The sequence below is a fragment of the Zea mays genome, chromosome 1 (genome assembly GCF_902167145.1).
Source record: "Zea mays cultivar B73 chromosome 1, Zm-B73-REFERENCE-NAM-5.0, whole genome shotgun sequence".
NCBI classification, from domain to species: domain Eukaryota; kingdom Viridiplantae; phylum Streptophyta; class Magnoliopsida; order Poales; family Poaceae; genus Zea; species Zea mays.
Genome location: NC_050096.1, coordinates 224491496 through 224509987, shown reverse-complemented (window position 1 = coordinate 224509987; position 18492 = coordinate 224491496). Strand labels below are relative to the sequence as shown.

Here is an 18492-nt window from a genome sequence, read left to right as displayed (position 1 = left end):
CGGCGCGTGGGCGCTCGGCTAGCGCGGTCCCGGCGGCTCCCCGTGGTGCGGCGGTCACGCCCCGGCCCCGGCGGCTCGGGTGTGGGCCACGGCGCATGCGGGCGCGGGCACCCGTCCATGGCGCGCGCGGGATTGGCGCCCCCGGCACGTAGTCCGGCGGCGGCGCGTTCAGGCACGGTGGCCCGGCATCACGCGACCCCAGCGCGCGGTCCGACTGCGACACAGCCCCGACGTGAGTACTCTAGCGCGGGCACATGCAGCATGGCCCTGGCGACGTGGCCTCACCGGCCATGGTCACCTAACGTGACTGCGGATGTCTCCGCAAGTGCCACCGCCAACATAATTCTTTTTAGAAGATGAAGAGGAATTGTACATCGTACTTACGATTTCTGGAGATCGTAGCCCCTCTTTTTTTTTACTTCTTGTGAGCGGCATATTCTTCTTCCTTTCAACAACCACTTCTCTCTGTTCTGCCAAGCAAAAATGCTGATAACGTGTTGAAGTATACTCAGTGGCAAATGAGAATTGAGAGAGAAACAAATGACAGAACTGTTTGTATTCCACAGATCATTACACTTATATACAAGTGAAGGGGTGTATCCCAAGAGGTGTGTCCCTTGGGGAAAATTGTCGCACCCCTTGGATTGATCACATATGTAATATTTTGTAACAAAGCTGATGGTGTCTTGAGTGTCAAGTTATTCTTTTCTCTGTATCGTCGTGACATCCTCATCAGACAGAAATTAAAAGGTTAGACGCTTATGAAAATGGTCCTACGTGTCTCCTCCTATTTTACAGGGAAGAGAAAGAGCAAAGCAAAAAACGGGGAGGAAAAAGCACAAGCGCGTCGCTACGTTGTTTGGTTCACCCTCCGACCCACCGCACCGTCTGGATCTTCAGTTCCACGGCCCCACCCAGCCGCGTCTGCCTGCCTACTGCCTCCTCCAGGCTCTCCAGCTGTCCGTGTCCAGCATCCCGCACTCCGCAGCACCACTCGCCCGCCCCACACCACCACACGGCCTCCGCCCACGCGCACGGCGCACCCGTCCTGTGCTCACATCACCACGCCACACGACGCGCTCGTCAGTCGTCACGCACCCCACGACGCCCCAACCGTCCCAAACCCAGATCCTTCCCCGCCTCGCCACCGCCACCGCCACCGCCAATCCACCACCATGCCCATGGACACCGACGAGCGCCCCCTCGTCGAGCTCGCCTCCGCTGCGGCCGCCACTACTCTCGCCGCCTCCTCCACCTCCTCCGCCCCCTTCCCCGCCCCTGCCACGCCTGGGTTCTCCCGCGCGGTCCGCTGCAACGCCCCCGCTTCCTCGCTCCCGGCCGATGGCGGGGCCGGCGCGCAGCCGGCCTACCCGGAGAACGCGATCTCGACAACCAAGTACACGCCCGCGAGCTTCGTGCCCAAGTCGCTCTTCGAGCAGTTCCGCCGCGCCGCGAACTGTTTCTTCCTCGTCGTCGCCTGCGTCTCCTTCAGCCCTCTTGCGCCCTACCGCGCCGTCTCCGTCCTGCTCCCGCTCGTCGTCGTCGTCAGCGCCGCCATGGCCAAGGAGGCCGTCGAGGACTGGCGCCGGAAGCAGCAGGTGAGCGCACTGCTCTTCAGTCTCTGCTATGCTGTACCTCCTCGAGTCGAGCAAGGCATTGGGACTGGCAGATGCTGATGCCTCGTCCGTAGGCCGATTGGTTGGCTTGACGGTATTGGGTAGGCAAATGGGGCCCATTGGATTTGTTGCGTAAGGGCACGTGCAACCAGAAACTCCTCGGTTTTTCCAAGGAAAAGAGACAGCATGAGCATGATACAATCCTATCCTCCTAAATTATAAAAGACACAATATATATAGAGTCGTGTAGAGACAGCTTAGCCCACCAGAGACCTCTTAAGAGACACCTCATTTAATTGTATTGTACATGCTCTAATGCCCGGAGATACCGGGTGGTTTTGATATGAAATGTGGCACGATTGTCACCTCAATACAACAATTTTATGCACCTGCAAGGCAGTTTATTAGCTGCAGTGCATCTCTGCGACATTTTATTTTACGAGATTCTCAAACGTGCAGTGTCCAGATCCCTAGTGGGTAGTTAGAGAATTTAATGCCTTTTTTCAGTCATGCAAATGTATTATCATTTGGCTGTATAGTGTCATTATGGCATGTTTAGCTGCCTGGGATTGTGGATGGCCGTACTTTGTCTGTGTTTGTGATCGAAGGGCTTGTGCTAATTACTTAATTTCTGCTCTAGCGCAATGAGAATGCTTGTCTTGTGGTTACAATGTAGGGGAGAGAAAGATAACTGTACGTTTAGTTGTGCTTACTACTCGCTTACTGTCTTAAAACATTTGCGCCATAACATAGTCGTTTAAATACCTAGGGTAATCCTATCTCTTATCAAGCTGTGTTGATAAGGCCTCAGCAAATGTGTTTCCTTTTTCTCTTGGATACCCACACAAAATTTTCTTTAATTAACATAAATCTATTTAAGCTATTTCTGCTGTGGTAATGAAATTTGAACCAAAACATATTGTGTTGAAGTAATTTCCCAGCAATATATACACATTATTTTGTTTAATATTTACTGAACTGAATTTGTTTGCCCTTCTTTTACATAGGACATAGAAGTGAACAATAGGAAGGTTGAGGTGTATGATGGGATCCAATCATTTCATGAGACAGAATGGAAGAAGCTTCGAGTTGGCGATATAATTAAAGTTAAAAAGGATGAGTTCTTCCCTGCTGATCTTATTTTCCTTTCGTCTAGCTCTTGTGATGGATTATGCTATGTGGAGACGATGAATCTTGATGGTGAGACAAACTTGAAGCGGAAACAGGCATTAGAGGTGACTATGGGCTTGAATGATGACCATTTCCATAGTTTCAAGGCTTTCATTCGGTGTGAGGATCCGAATGAGAAATTGTATTCTTTCTTAGGAACACTATACTACAATGGGCAACAATATTCTCTGTCTCCGGAACAGGTCCTGCTAAGGGATTCAAAACTTCGTAATACAATGTATATATATGGCACCATAATATTTACGGGACATGATACAAAGGTGATGCAAAATGCAATGGAGCCACCATCAAAGAGGAGTTCAGTTGAACGAAGAATGGATAAAATAATATATCTCCTTTTTGTGATTCTCTTTGTTATTGCAACGTTTGGGTCAATTGTGTTTGGAATGAGAACAAAGCATGAGATAAGTCCAGGAAGCTATGCATGGTACCTCAGGCCGGATCAAGCAAATATATTCTTTGATCCAAACAATGCATCGTTTGCAGCATTCTGCCATTTTCTTACAAGCCTGATGCTGTATGTGTGCTTGGTGCCTATTTCATTGTATATATCGATAGAAATTGTCAAGGTTTTACAGAGCACATTTATAAATCAAGACCAGAATATGTATTGCGCCGAGTCTGATAAACCTGCAAGAGCTCGCACTTCAAATTTGAATGAAGAACTTGGTCAAGTCCATACTATACTGTCTGACAAAACAGGGACATTAACATGCAATTCAATGGAGTTCTTGAAATGTTCCATTGCTGGTGTTGCTTATGGAAGTAGGCCTACAGAAGTTGAAACGTGTTATGGAGAAATAGTTGAAACTAATGGCAGTTTTGGGCGCAAGGACACTACTGAATTCAAGAGATCAGTCAAGGGATTTAATTTCACTGATAGTCATTTGATGAATGGAAGATGGGCCAAAGAATGTTCTAGGGATGCTATAGAAATGTTTTTCCGAGTCTTAGCTGTTTGCCATACTGCGATTCCTGTGGCAGATGGAAATTCTGCTGGTATGCCTTATGAAGCTGAGTCTCCTGATGAAGCAGCTCTTGTTACAGCTGCAAGAGAGTTTGGCTTTGAATTTTATCATAGGACACAAACAACTATATCAGTGCATGAGTACGATCCTGTCGTTGGTGGAAAGGTTGATAGGTGCTTATCATTTCCACTGTTCTTAGTGATTATTCTTTAAAAGTGTCAACGTTGCCAACGTCATGATGCTATTTTTGTTTCAGAACATATAAACTACTCAACATCTTAGAATTCAGCAGTGCTCGTAAGCGTATGTCTGTTATTGTGAGGACAGAAGAGGGTCGGCTATTTCTGTTCTGCAAAGGAGCTGACAGGTTCAATAATTGTTTTTACATGTGATGAAAATCTTCTATGTTTGACACTGCATTTCCCGTTTATAAGTACATATCTAATTATCTATATCATGATAGTGTTAGCCTTAAAGTTGTGCAACATATTTAAACTATTCCAGCTATTCTGAAGTGTACCTTTCTTCAGAGTTGTAAACATCACATGCTAAAATTTTCAACCTTCAAGTCCTGTTCAAATAAGTATCATTATCTTTTCATCTCTGTGCTCCAGTGTAATATTCGAAAGGCTCTCCAAGGATAATGGAACAGCTCATCTGACCAAAACAAAGTGTCACATTGATGAGTATTCTGAGGCAGGTCTCCGGACCCTGGCACTTGCATATTGTGAACTTACTGAAGAACAATATGTTGTATGGAATCAGGATTACTCGTCTGCCAAGAATTCTGTACATACTGATCATGTTGCAGCTGTTGAGAAGGTGTCAGAAGACATTGAGAAGGATTTGGTTCTTTTGGGTGCTACTGCTGTAGAGGATAGATTGCAAAATGGGGTGCGTTGACATCTACTTGGCGTTTCTTATTTTCTAAAGAGTCTTATATTTATCTGAAATTCTGAATAGACAAACTTCTTTCTATTTCTGATTTACTCTTTTCCTGTGCACAATATATTTATTGGGTGACTGTCACTTAATTTCTATGATTTTTAGATAGTGTCACATAGTATGCTTTATTTTTAGGTAGTTTGTCACATAATTTCATTTGTAACCTTGTTTTGATATTTGAGGAAAAATTAGCAGTTTTTATGTGTCAAAATGTAAACAATTGTTTAACTCATGGTCAAATCATTGCTTGTATCAACTCTATCCTTGCAGGTCCCTGAGTGTATTTATAAACTTGCACAAGCTGGAATTAAGATCTGGATTTTAACTGGAGACAAGTTGGAGACAGCTGTAAACATAGGGTTAGTTCCATTCCATATGCTGATACATATCTGAAAACTGAGATTACAATACCTTAATGTTTAATGTATGTTGATGATTGGTATTTAGTTACGCTTGTAACCTACTGAGGAAAGAGATGGAGGAAATTTTTATCACACTGGAGAACTCAAGTACAAGTGCTTCAGAGGGGTCCAGTGGAGAAGGAAACAAAATTGTATGTAATCTAGAAACGACGACACATTTTCTTACTTGCATGTATGTATAAATAATTGCAGAATTTACACAATTTTTGAAATGCTAGTGAAGTCCTATATGTTCTTTTGTCATGAAATGCACATAAATGTCAATAAGTATCAGTACTATTAGATCATCTGAGTAGTGTTTAGGGCAAACGGGTGGGCTGTATAAGATCGGTTGATGCTATGTATAGCTGTATACAATAACGTTTGTAACCTTTGTATCTTACCATACAGGCCACATTTGAGGAAATTGATAGAAAATTAAAAGATGCTAGAGGAAAGATTTCCCAAAAAGGAACTTCAACTTCATTTGCTCTTATCATTGACGGCAATGCTCTGACACATGCTCTCACGGGCAGCCTTAAGAACTCATTTCTGGATCTAGCAGTCAACTGTGCATCTGTTTTATGTTGTCGGGTTTCACCAAAACAAAAGGCACTGGTGAGTAACAAGATAATGCATCTGTTTGACTATTCCTTAATAAGTTTATGCTGGCATTTAATTTATCCATAATAGTGAATACTAGTTTGCAGCTTCTATAGCACTGGATACTGTTGCAGGTCACCAGATTGGTTAAAATTAGGACAAGTAAAACTACTTTAGCTATTGGTGATGGAGCAAATGATGTTGGTATGCTACAAGAGGCTGACATTGGGGTTGGAATAAGTGGTGCTGAAGGAATGCAGGTCTGTAGTTTTGTGCACTGCTTTCATTTTTGGATCTGTCACTTAAGCTATTATGATGAATCCGGCCTATGCTTTGATTCTTGAAATGGACTAAACAGAACTACAATTATAATTTATCAAGTTTTATTTGCAATATTTAGCCAAATTACTCGCTTGAAAGACAAGTTGGATGGAAGGTTTAGCTTCCTCATGAAGTTTGTTCCGTACTGTGTTTTAGGACAGAATGACTGATCATGTGATAGAACATTGCAATCGATGATCAGTTGGTTAAATATCTTGATGACCAATTGACCTCATGAAAAGAGCTTTACCCAAGCTAGCTTCATCAATGTTTCAAAAGGCACAGTGTGCTAGGCAGGTGGTTAGGCTCTCCTAGCACCTTGGTGTTCCTGGGCAATTTTACTTTTTTCGCTTAGCTGGAGGAGTGACCCATGAATAAAGAAATATGGCATCCATGAGTTTTATGATCATAATTTGTCTTCCTCTCTCTAATGTCTCACTTTAATACATAGATCAAGTTCTAAGCCACTCCTGGTGAAAAAGCACCTAAGTGCTAGCCAAGGTGGTGCTGCTCCGCCTAGTACTACGTTTTGGAACAGAAACATCATGCCTTTTTTTCTATTTTTTTGTATTTGCTTTGTTTTATCTAATAATTAGTCAACTATGCTGCTTTGTATTGCAGGCTGTTATGGCGAGTGACTTTGCAATAGCACAGTTTCGTTTTTTAGAGCGATTACTTCTTGTGCATGGTCATTGGTGTTATCGTCGGATTGCAGCTATGGTAGAGCACTACCCCCTCTGCTTCAAACTCTTCCGTGAACTAGTCCCTCCAGTCTTATTTACTTCTCCTTTAGGGCATCAACAAGGTTTCTAGGACAGAGCTTTTATCACTTTTATCATTGTGTTGCCCTAATGATATGTTTTATTCTATGGATTGTTAGTATTTTGTGTTTGTGTCACCATAATGCGCCTTGGCCTATGTACTTGGATATATATATTAATATATCACCTACCCATTTAGGGTTAGGGTTTCCAATCTAACATGGTATCAAGCCATCTCTCTCCCTCCCTCCTCCCTAGCCAGCCGTCGGCTACCTCTCCTCTCCCCTAGCCTCCTGATCCTTGCCGTCAGCCATGGAGGCTGCCGACCGCTTCTTTCCCCCGATCGAGACCTCTGGCAGCGCCGTCGCCCATGCGCCTAGCCTCCCCGGCACCGGCACACCTGCACCCGGCCACACGCACACTCTCGCCACGTGCAGCCTAGGCCTGGCCACCCTCGCCTCACCCTAGAGTGTCGGCATGTGCCCCTCGCCCTATCCTCTCCACGAGCATGCCGACCCTCGCCTTCGTCGTATCCCGCACGCCCTCCTGCCTTCGGTGTTGTTGGCCGTGACATCGGTTAGGGCGCCCCACTCGTGGTGGCACGCGGTCCAACCCGAGCCACCCTCACGCACCATGCCTTCTACGACACACACTCACTGGGGAGAGCGCCAAGGCCATCAGCGTCAACGCCATGGCCGCGCCGGTGCACTACCACCACCCAATCCTCTTCTCGACGCCTTTCGCACACATCATGCAGCAGCAGGACGTCGCCCTCACCACCACCAGCAGGAGGTCATGCAACTGCCACCGCAACATCCCTGCAACTACGCCATGAAGACAGAGATACCACCGTGGCCGGCGATGACCTACGACAACCCGCTGATGGGGCCGCTATGCAACGCCGCCACAACTCAGAGCTCGGCCATGTTCGAGCTGCAGCCATAACTGTTTGCGGCCTCTACGCACCTGTCGGCCATGACACTGTTGCAAAAGGCGGCGCAGATGGGAGCCATCATCCGGCTCTCGCGCTTCACCAGCATCACCACCAGGCGGGCCACACGCAACACGACATGACCGCTGCCCCTGTTCTCTCTTTTCCTCTCTCACCAAATCTATGGCGGCTCCCTCTCCTCCCTGCACCTCTCATTCCCAATAGCAGTGAACACCCGCTGTTCGTCGCCCTTGATGGCTCACCCTACCCTCCCTCTCATCCTCCCATGGCGTTCTCATTGTTAGCAGTGCATGTTTCTTTTCCTGTAATGGTGTGTGCTTAGTATAGATAGAATCCAGGGCTATTATGGTAGGAGATGCCTTGATTGATGTAGGGATCAATCTGTATCAGACACATTGGGAAGGTCTGATCCTGATTGATGCAGCCCAACCAGAGAAAGATGACTCCCAATATCCCTAACCCATCGCCAGTTATCCATAGCCTGAGCAACTGTCCTGGTAGAGCTAACTCTATTGTCCACCAAACAGACAACATCTGGTGCAATATCAAAGATAGCCTTCCCATTCAACCATTTATCTAACCAAAAAAGAGTGTTGGTCCCATTTCCGACCATAGTTAAGACCGAAAGATTGAAATAGGAAGATTCATTCCATGCCATGGTCTGGACGAGTCAGTTTTTTGCAGCCATAACCATTTCACCTGTAATGCCCAACTTTTGTATTGTAAATTAGAAACTCCAAGGCTGCCATATTTTAGAGGCCTTATAACTATCTCCCAAGGAACAAGATAGCTTCCACCGTTAACATTCTTCCTTCTTTTCCATAGAAACCCCCTCCGGATTTTATCAATGGATTTGATCACCCATCTGGGAACACTCATGGCCATAAGGATATAAACAGGAATTGCCGAAAGCACATGCCTCACTAACGTTGTCCTACCGGCCAGATTGAGCAAACGAGCCTTCCAGTTGGGGGCAAAGCCCGAAGGGGGTGGCGAAGGAAAATCCTCACCAGAAGCTGAATTTCCATCCGAACGAAGAACCACCACCGAAACAAGGAACACCAACGTGCGAGGAGTCCAACTCCCATCCTCTCCTAAGACAACCGGCTCTTCAGCATGGAGATCCACTACCACCGGCAGCAGCTCAGGTGACCGGCACTAGACTTTCAGTCTGAGAACATACATGTCTTCCTCCGTGACTGAGTCGGGTAACAGTCCATGAATCAAACAGAAAGCACCAAGCACAGCCTCCGCAGACTCAATCCCCCAGAGATGCGCAGGAATTCCTCGTAGCTCAACGCCAATGGGCACCAGCGACCGACCACTTCCAATAGCGAAAGCCTGACGAGACCACCTTCGAATATGTAACCTGAGTGGAGGGGCATGAAGAGATTGCCCCCCTTTAACCACCTGATCAGCCACGACAACTGAGGGGAAGAAGACGAGTAAAGAATTTGGCGTAGCACGACGTAAGCGGAGCGACCCTACTTCAAGGCAAAACCTCGAGGCAATCGCATCACGCACCTCCGCGGCGTAGCCAGAATCTTCCTGTCTGACAACACTGACAATCAGTGCACGACAGAGCTCCTCCTCAGCCCGATCAATTCTTCCACATCGCCCGACAAAGCACTCCGGCCTAGCCAGGTCGAAGGCAGGCGAAGGAGCCAACCGGCCCCAGCGCCCGACTTCCTTTTCCTCTGACCACGACGAGTTCTCTTCTTCGCGCCTTCACCAGCAGCAGACCCAGACCCGGCCACCTGACCACCAGCCATACCCAGGCCGTAACCAATCTCTCCCGAAGACTTCTTAGCCACAGGCCGCCACACTAAAATGCGTCCGGGGATGGGCGGGGTCGTCCGCCGGTGCGGGCACACGCCGACACGGTGCCCCGGCAACCGACAGAAAAAGCACCGCACACGATTTCGGCACTCCGCCGCACGATGCTCAGACGAGAAACAGTTGAAGCATCTCCCGCGCAAATCCACCGGGACTGGTCTGGGGAGGGGCTTCAAGGTGCTCGAACGACGACGAACCACCCTCACCCATCCATCATCATCCCTGGAAGCAGCATACTTGGATGAAGACAGGGCCTCCTTATAGGATTTCCTAAACACGTCATCCTGGACCAGTGACGCGGCAGAGGAGGCACATACTCCGCCGTCCTCCCGCCAGCGCTGCTCCTTCGATCTTCCACCACGCTGAACACCAAGGGGATAAACCTCCGACGCTGGGAAAGGAAGAGGGGTGGTCGCCGGTCTTGGAATAAGGGCCGGCGAGAGGCCAGTGGAGGGAGTAAACGAGGCGTCGGGAGGGGGAAGGTCAGAGGGCGGCAGCGGAACCGTCATGACGCCTCCGCTTTCGAGTTCTCGAATCTGAATCGTGCCTGCTCCAATTCGACTAGCACATTTTTCTATACCTGCAGGACTTTCGGAGACCACCGCAATGCCACGTGCGGCCACACCTGCCCCTCTGCCACCTACTACTGGCACACCTACCACAGCGCCTGGGTGCCCTACAGCGCCTGCCACAACACCCGGGTGCCGTACAGTTCAGGCGCCAGGGAGTTTTCCAGGGCAGGCGCCAGACGTCGTCGCTGTTCCTAGGCCCTCCTCAGCCCATCAGGGATGCTTTGCGACCTCTTCGTCACCTGTGCACACGACCCAGCCAGGACATACGCCGACCGCTAACCATGCTCCTGCTGGTCTGCCTCCACGACGGTTTGACGACTTCGTCTACTCCCGGCGGGCTGCACCGACTACCTCTGCAGCTACCTCTGTGTCACCACCACCTCCAGTTCGCCTTCCCTGTGGGGCGGTTCCTGTCTCCCCGATGGCCAATCATCATCGTATGACCAACCGCGCTAAGTCGGGCTTTTGCCAGCCCCCTTGTTTCATGCAGCAACTCTGTCTCTTGTACTACTGCGCTCGTCGACCCCAATTGGCGCCAGGCTATGGAGGAAGAGTTTTCTGTCTTACTTGGTAATCACACATGGGACCTGGTTCCTCGTCCCCAGTCTGTCAATGTTGTTTCTGGCAAGTGGATCTTCAAACACAAATTTCATGCCGACGACTCACTTGAAAGGTACAAGGCAAGGTGGGTTCTCCGCGGTTTCTCACAACGTCCTGGTATTGACTTTGATGAAACTTTCAGTCCTGTTGTGAAGCCAGCTACTGTGCGCATAGTCCTATCCTTAGGTCTCTCTCGCTACTGGCCCATCCATTAACTCGACGTCAAGAACGCTTTCTTACATGGGACTTTGTCTTAGACAGTTTACTCCTCACAGTCGTCTGGTTTTGCTGATGCTGCTCATCCGGATTTTGTGTGCCGTTTGAATCGTTCCTTATATGGTCTTAAGCAAGCACCTCGAGTCTGGTACAGTTGGTTTGCCTCCTTTCTGCTCTCTCTTGGGTTTGTTGAAGCTAAGTCTGACGTCTCTTTAGTTGTTTACCGCCGTGGAGATGATATGGTGTGCCTACTGCTATATGTTGATGACATTGTTCTGACAGCTTCTACCGAGGTTCTTTTTCGTCGCATCATCAGTTCATCACCTCACTTCAACAGGAATTCTCTATGAAGGACCTTGGCAAACTTCACCATTTCTTGGGGATGCAGGTCCAACACACGACAACTGGTTTGTTTTTGTCTCAACGTCAGTACATGATTGACATCCTTGACCGCGCTGGCATGGCTGAATGCAAGCCCTGCTCCACCCCAGTTGATGTCAATCCCAAGCTGTCTGGCACTATTGGCAATCCAGTGGCTGATCCTACAGATTTTCGCAGCCTTGCAGGGGCCCTCCAGTATCTCACTTTCACACGGCCTGACATCTCTTATGCAGTCTAGCAGATCTGCCTTCATATGCACGACCCCCTGAGCCTCACCTTGCTGCTCTAAAGCGCATTCTTTGTTACGTGCGCGACACTCTTCACCTTGGTTTGTTACTTCGGCCTTCCGCACAGATTGAACTGCTGGTCTACTTAGATGCTGATTGGGTTGGTTATCCTGATACCCCTAGGTCTACCTCAGACTTTGATGTATTTTTGGGTGAATAGTCTCATCTCCTGGTCCTCCAAGCGTTAGAACACTGTCTCCTGCTCCAGCGTCGAGCCTGAATACCAAGCTGTTGCAAATGCCGTTGCTGAAGTCATCTGGCTGCGTCAGTTACTACAAGAACTTCATGTCCCCCTGCACCGCACCGCCTTGGTTTATTGTGACAACATCAGTGCTGACTACATGTCCTCCAACCCCGTCTAGCATCAACACACCAAACATATCAAGATTGATCTTCACTTTGTTCGCGAGCGCGTGGCCCTCGTTGACATTCATGTTCTTCACGTTCCGACATCATCGCAGTATGCTGATGATATCTTCACCAAGGGGCTACCTACTTCGGTCTTCACGGAGTTTCGGTCCAGTCTAAATGTCCAAGGCTTCGATGCTCCGACTGTGGGGCGGGGGGTGTTAGCAGTGCATGTTTCCTTTGTTGTAATGGCGTGTGCTTTCCTGTAATGGCATGTGTTTAGCATAAATAGAATCCAGGGCTGTTATGGTAGGAGATGCCTTGATTGATGTAGGGATCAATCTGTATCAGACACATTGGGAAGGTCTGATCCTGATTGATTGAGGAGATCACTCTGGCACTACTTCTATAAGCCACAGGATCTCCTCCTCCCCTATATATTCTGTAACCGACTGGTTCTATTCTCATCTAATACATTGCCTACACAACACATCTTCTCTCACTCATCAATTCCCCCGTAGCAGTGTTTTGCCCTAACACCGCCCACATCTATGCCTACATTGCTCTCGCCGGCAGCAACACCACCTTCCTTAACAGACACATTCTTCGCTTCCGCGCACTGTCCTGGTTGCTCGATCCCCGCCTGCCCTCGTTCCACGTGAGCCCGGTACAGGCGTACACTCCTCCCCTCTCCTTGCGACCGCTCCCTCCATGCCCGTCCTTCGCTATGCCGCGGTCCATGTGCCTCCCTATAGTGTGCATGTATCTCTTCATCGAGTGCATGTTCATGGCCTTTGATCGAGACATGAAACCGGTTCTCCCTTCTCTGTGACTACGTCGAGCTCTGCCACTCTCTAACCTCTTTCCACCCTCTGGCGGGGCACCATGCTCTAGGGCCATTTCTGTTCTGCGGTGCCGAGATTGTCTCCATGACGGCCGGAGCCTTGCCTTCTCCATCGCCCATGCATGCCGTCAGTCTGCTCGCCGCTGGGGCATGGGTTGCTGACTCCGATGCCTCGTACCACACCACTCTTGACCCTGGTTTTGTTTTTTACCCCATCCCCGTAGCCCCACCTTCCCTTCTCCCATCATTGTCGGTAATGGGTTGACTCTGCCTGTCACCTCAGTAGGCGACACTATTCTTCCTGATCCTTTATACCTCGACAACATCCTTGTTGCCCCCAATATCATATAAAATCTTCTCTCGGTTCGTCCCTTCTCCACTGACAACCATTGTTCCATGGAGTTCGATCCCTAGGTACCAATCATGTTGTGGTCACCCGATGCGACAGCTTTGACCCCACTATATCCTATTTGCTTCCCTGCCCTACTTCCCTCATCTCGTGTTGTCACACCTTATGCCCTCGCCGACGTTGCCTCTGCCTCTACTTAACACCGTCGTCTTGGCCACCTCGGCCACACATCCTCTCTAGACTCTCAGGCACCTCGACCATCCCCTGCCTCATGGCAACGCTGTCTTGCCTTGCCATGCTTGTTAGCTTGGGCACCACACTCCTTATCCTTCCCCTCTTCCATGTCTCGAATCGCTCACCCTTTTCATCTCGTCCACTGTGACCTTTGGACATCCCCAATACCGAGCATTTTTGGTTACCGGTACTATCTGGTCATCTTGGATGACTTCTTACTACCTGTGGACATTTCCCCTCCATCGTAAGTGTTGGGACCGAGGCCAAACTAGACCTTGTTTGACCCTTCGCGAATAAGCCCCTAAGCTAAAACTAACCATGTTTGAATACAGGACCAAGTGTAACCAGAAACTCCGACAAGTGCATGCCACTGGTGAAGCCTTCGTTCCCCATGGCCGACAACAATTGCACGAAGATGTCTCCATGGGGACTCACCGAGAACGAATGTCGTGTCCTTACACTCCCCTCAGAATGGCAAGGCTAAGCGCATGATTCGCACATCACCAATCTCATCCGCACCCTCCTGTTTATGCCTCCTTTTCTGCTTGTTATTGGGTTGTGGGTCTACATAATGCCACTTACCTCCTGAACCGCCTCCTCCAAGGCGGTTAGTCACCCACTCTTCGCCCTCTTTGCACCGTCCCTTCCTATACGTACCTCCACGTCTTGGTTGTGCCTGTTACCCTAACACCTCCAACACTGCTCTTCACAAACTTGCGCCCGATCCACACGCTGTTTTTTCCTAGGGTACTCTTCTGATCACAAGGGGTATTGATGCCTCGATATTCTCACCAACTGCATCATCATCTCTCGACATGTTCTCGATGCCGATTCCATCGATGTCCCTCCTCTCTCTTTACGACTGGTCTGGTGACCTCCTCCACGTCCTGTGTAGCATCACCACCTTCGATCGTGCTCAGCGAGGCCCAGACGCCTTTGATCGCGCCACACGTGGCCTCGGCGCCTTCAACCACGCCACATGTGGCCTCGTCACCTTCGATCACACCACGTGTCGCCTCATTGCCATCGCACGCGCCACACGCGCCTTCGACCGTGCCATGCGTGGCCCGTCACCTTCGATCACGCTACGTGTTGCCTTGTTGCCCCCGCACGCGCCACACGTGGCCCAGTCGTCGCGAAATGCACCACACGCGGTCTCGTACTTTCCGGCGCCTACAACTCGTTTTGTCAATCTCACCTACGTCTACCAGCAATGTTTGTGGTCTTGTCCTCCGGTTTGCTCTTTTGACGAGCCGCCCTGTGCCTTTGCCCACTCCCATGACAAGCTGTCGGTGCACCATTTGGTTGCCATCCATTGTGACCCCTGCCATGTCCACTCGATCGTCTCGCATCAATTGGCCGGTGCTCTCCGACTAGTTGACCCGATGGTGCTCACAGCCGCCACAACTCTGACTCCCTCGCCTTTTCCCTCCTCTGTCCGCACTACGCTCGTCGATCCCCAATGGCTTCGTGCTATGGAGTATGCTGCCTTGCTGTCCAATCACACCTGGGACCTGGTGCCATGTCCCCTGGCACCAACATGGTCACTCGCATGTGGATTTTTCTGTCACAAGCTCAAGGGCGATGGTACTCTGGATCAGTACAAGGCTCGTTGGGTCCTTTGGGGCTTCACTCAACGCCTCGAAGTGGACTACGATGAGACCTTTAGCCCTGTGGTCAAGCCTGCCATCGTTCGCACCGTCCTCTTCCTTGCCCTCCCTCGGGACTGGGCGGTCCACCAGCTGGACGTCAAGAATGTCTCCCTTCATGTCACTCCGATCGAGACAGTGTAATGCATTCAGCCTGTCGGCTTCATCGACTCCACTCGCGTGGGTATGGCGTGTAAGCTTAACCGCTCTTTGTATGGCCTCAAGCAGGTGTCGTGGGTCTGGTACAGTCGCTTCACCTCCTACTTGGTCTCCCTCGGCTTCGTCGAGGCCAACTCGGACACGTTGTTGTTCATCCTTCGACGTGGCGACGACGTTGTCTACCTCTACGTCGACGATATCGTGCTCACGGTGTCCAGTGCCATCCTTTTCCAGCGCACGATCGCAACCCTGCTGCGCGAGTTCGCTATGAAGAAATTGGGCCCTCCACTTTCTCGGGGTCACCGTGGAGTGTCGCCCACAAGACCTCTTCACCAGCGCCAGTACACCAGCAACATTCTAGAGTGGGTTGACATGTTCGATTGCAAGCCTTGCTCCACCCCTATTGACACTAAGGGGAAGGTTTCTGACGATGAAGATGTTCCGGTCGACGATGTGACAACCTACCGGGCCCTCGCCTAGGCTCTACAGTACCTCACCTTCTTCCAGCCTGACACCGTCTACGTGGTCCAGCAGGTGTGCTTTCACATGCACACCCCATGGGAGCCCCACCTCTCCGATGCCAAGCGGATTCTTCGCTACCTTTGTGGCACCCTCGACTACGTTTTGCTTCTTTGGCCTTCCCCGACTTCTAAGTTGGCCGTCTAATCCGACGCTGACTGGGCCGTCTGTCCCGGCACGCGTCGGTCAACCTCTGGCTACGTCGTGTTTTTGGGCGCCAACCTCGTCTATTGGTCCTCGAAGCGACAACCCAACGTCTCCCGCTCCAATGCCGAGGCCAAGTATCGTGTTGTGGCCAATAGCGTGACTGAGGCGTCTTGGCTCCGTCAGCTGCTTCAGGAGCTCCACAACCCCCTCACACGCGCCACCCTCGTCTACTGCGACAACGTCAACGTGGTCTTTCTCTCCACCAATCTCATGCAGCATCAGCGCACGAAGCACGTGGAGATTGTCCTCCACTTCGTCGACGAGTGTGATGCCGTCGGCGATGTTCGAGTTCTCCGCGTCCTGACCACTACATAGTTCACTGTCATCTTCTCGGAGCCCCTTCGTCGACGAGCGTGATGCACGTGGAGAACATCTTCTCAACATCTATACAGACTAGAGTTGCGACTACGGAGGGTGTTAGCATTTGTGTACTGTGTAACTATAATGGGCCTTGGCCCATGTACTTGGATATATATTAATATATCCCTTGTCCAATTAGGATTAGGGTTTCCAATCTAACATGTATGTATAAGCACTCTTCATACTGGATATACTAATATGGTTTTAATGTTAACAAATCAAATATTCATATCACTTGAACAATTTCCTTGCAATATAATCATGCCTCTTCATTTTTTCTTTTTCCTTCCGAAAGAATATTACTTGTTTATCCAGCTAAGCTTATGAGCCATTTTGATAGACCAGATATCAACCTTTCCTTGCCATGCGATATACCTGACATTCCAACGCTTTAATTTTGTATTATTTAGCAGTAAGTAGCAAATGTTGGTGTTCTTATCGAGCTCTGTTAGTTTATTTCTTGCATTGTATAACAGTCTGCATTTTGTTTGTGATATGGACAGATATGCTATTTTTTCTTCAAGAACATCACATTTGGCTTTACGCTTTTCTGGTTTGAGGCTCATGCTATGTTCTCAGCACAACCTGCGTACAATGATTGGTTCATATCTTTCTATAATGTTGCCTTCACATCTCTTCCTGTCATCGCCCTCGGTGTTTTTGACAAGGATGTCTCTTCCCATGTTTGTCTTGAGGTTTGTAATCTATCAGATTCATACGTGATGTTGTGATATAGATGTAAAGTTTGGTCTTCAAGTCAGTGTTTGTAGCATTGCATTGGTTGATTTGTTTTTTCTTTTTATAAATCACAGCTTTTGTTCCCTTTCATATCATAGGTCCCTTCATTACATCAAGATGGCGTTAATAATGTATTCTTCAGTTGGTCCCGAATACTCAGTTGGATGTTAAATGGGATGTGCTGTTCAATAATTATTTACTTTGGTTCCCTCAACGCTATTCTGGTTCAGGCTGTCCGACAGGATGGTCGCGTTGCTGGGTTTGATATCCTTGGGGTGACCATGTACACTTGTGTAGTGTGGACTGTGAACTGCCAGCTTGCTCTCTACATCAGCTACTTCACCTGGATACAACATTTTGTCATCTGGGGCAGCATACTGATTTGGTACACTTTCCTTGTCATATATGGTCTATTTTCCCCAGCAATATCAACCACTGCATATCATGTTTTTGTGGAAGCTTGTGCACCTAGCCCTTTGTACTGGCTATCCACTCTAATGATTGTGGTGACAGCCTTGATCCCATTCTTTGTCTACAAAATATCGAGAACACTCTATTATCCACAGTATCATGATCAAGTTCAGAGGGCTAACTCAAAGAATTGGTAGTGCCTGTTGTATAAGATGCTACTGAATGAGGGGATGTACAGTCAGTAATTTGGTTTAACATACCACATGCTTTGCTTTGTAGATCATGATGCAGAGGTAGTGTATATAAACAAAGTTGGCTGTTTAACAGATCTTGTATTTACGGTCTATGCCCACAAAGTTACAGTTTCAGGTTGTGGCAGTGCGTCTGTCAAATATCAGAACACAATGGTGACTTCGCAGTCACGCGAAGGAACTGCAAGCGGCAAATTGATTCTTTGGACCTATTACCCCACTAGGACACGTTTTTCTTCGGGGTGCCATCATGGAAGCAGATTGCAATTAGGATTTATATAGAATGATGTATAGCATGTCGATAACTCGAACATGACTTCCTCGATATATGTAGTACTGTCTTCCAAAAAATAGCATTCTTGTAGCATCAAACGGCCAAACCTATGTTCGTGGAAGCATAGTTAATACCCTTTATTGCTCCAATGGTTTGTACATAGTTGTATGAATATATGAGATGGATCTTGATGTTGTTTAACATTTGATATGAAATGAATAAATGATATGATGTTATCTCTATAATTATATTTTTTTTATATTTGTATATCTGTGAATGATGAAGATGTGTTCTTCGTGACCTTCGTTTAAGATTCATTATACCCGAAGAGAGATAGTGCTTCGAGGGACGAAGGTCCTTAACGTTTAACAATCGTGTTGCCTTGTTTTATGGTTCATAACAACCAGAAACAAGTGACCACCATTGGTGCCCACCTCCGGTGAACTCAAACGACCACCTTCGTCATGTCGCAGAAGAAGACAACGGCACCAGGGGCTGC

The 18492-nt window shown here is 48.6% G+C and overlaps 1 protein-coding gene across 2 annotated transcripts; it reads left to right on the top strand.

The window, feature by feature from the left end:
* The first annotated feature begins 353 nt into the window (after nt 1–353).
* Nucleotides 354–18238, top strand: LOC103643332 (probable phospholipid-transporting ATPase 8). Of its 2 annotated transcripts, XM_008666490.4 has the most exons (11): nt 354–1598; nt 2624–3948; nt 4032–4142; nt 4390–4669; nt 4991–5079; nt 5168–5273; nt 5533–5739; nt 5859–5984; nt 6667–6765; nt 16823–17014; nt 17156–18238. In XM_008666490.4, exons 1-11 carry the CDS (start codon nt 762–764, stop codon nt 17663–17665), a joined length of 3882 nt encoding a protein of 1293 aa, XP_008664712.1. In that variant the 5' UTR covers nt 354–761; the 3' UTR covers nt 17666–18238. The 2 variants fall into 2 exon arrangements, with proteins under 2 accessions (XP_008664712.1, XP_020402297.1); XM_020546708.3 differs by lacking the exon at nt 6667–6765 and having other exon boundaries at nt 17156–18229.
* The last annotated feature ends 254 nt before the right edge of the window (nt 18239–18492 follow it).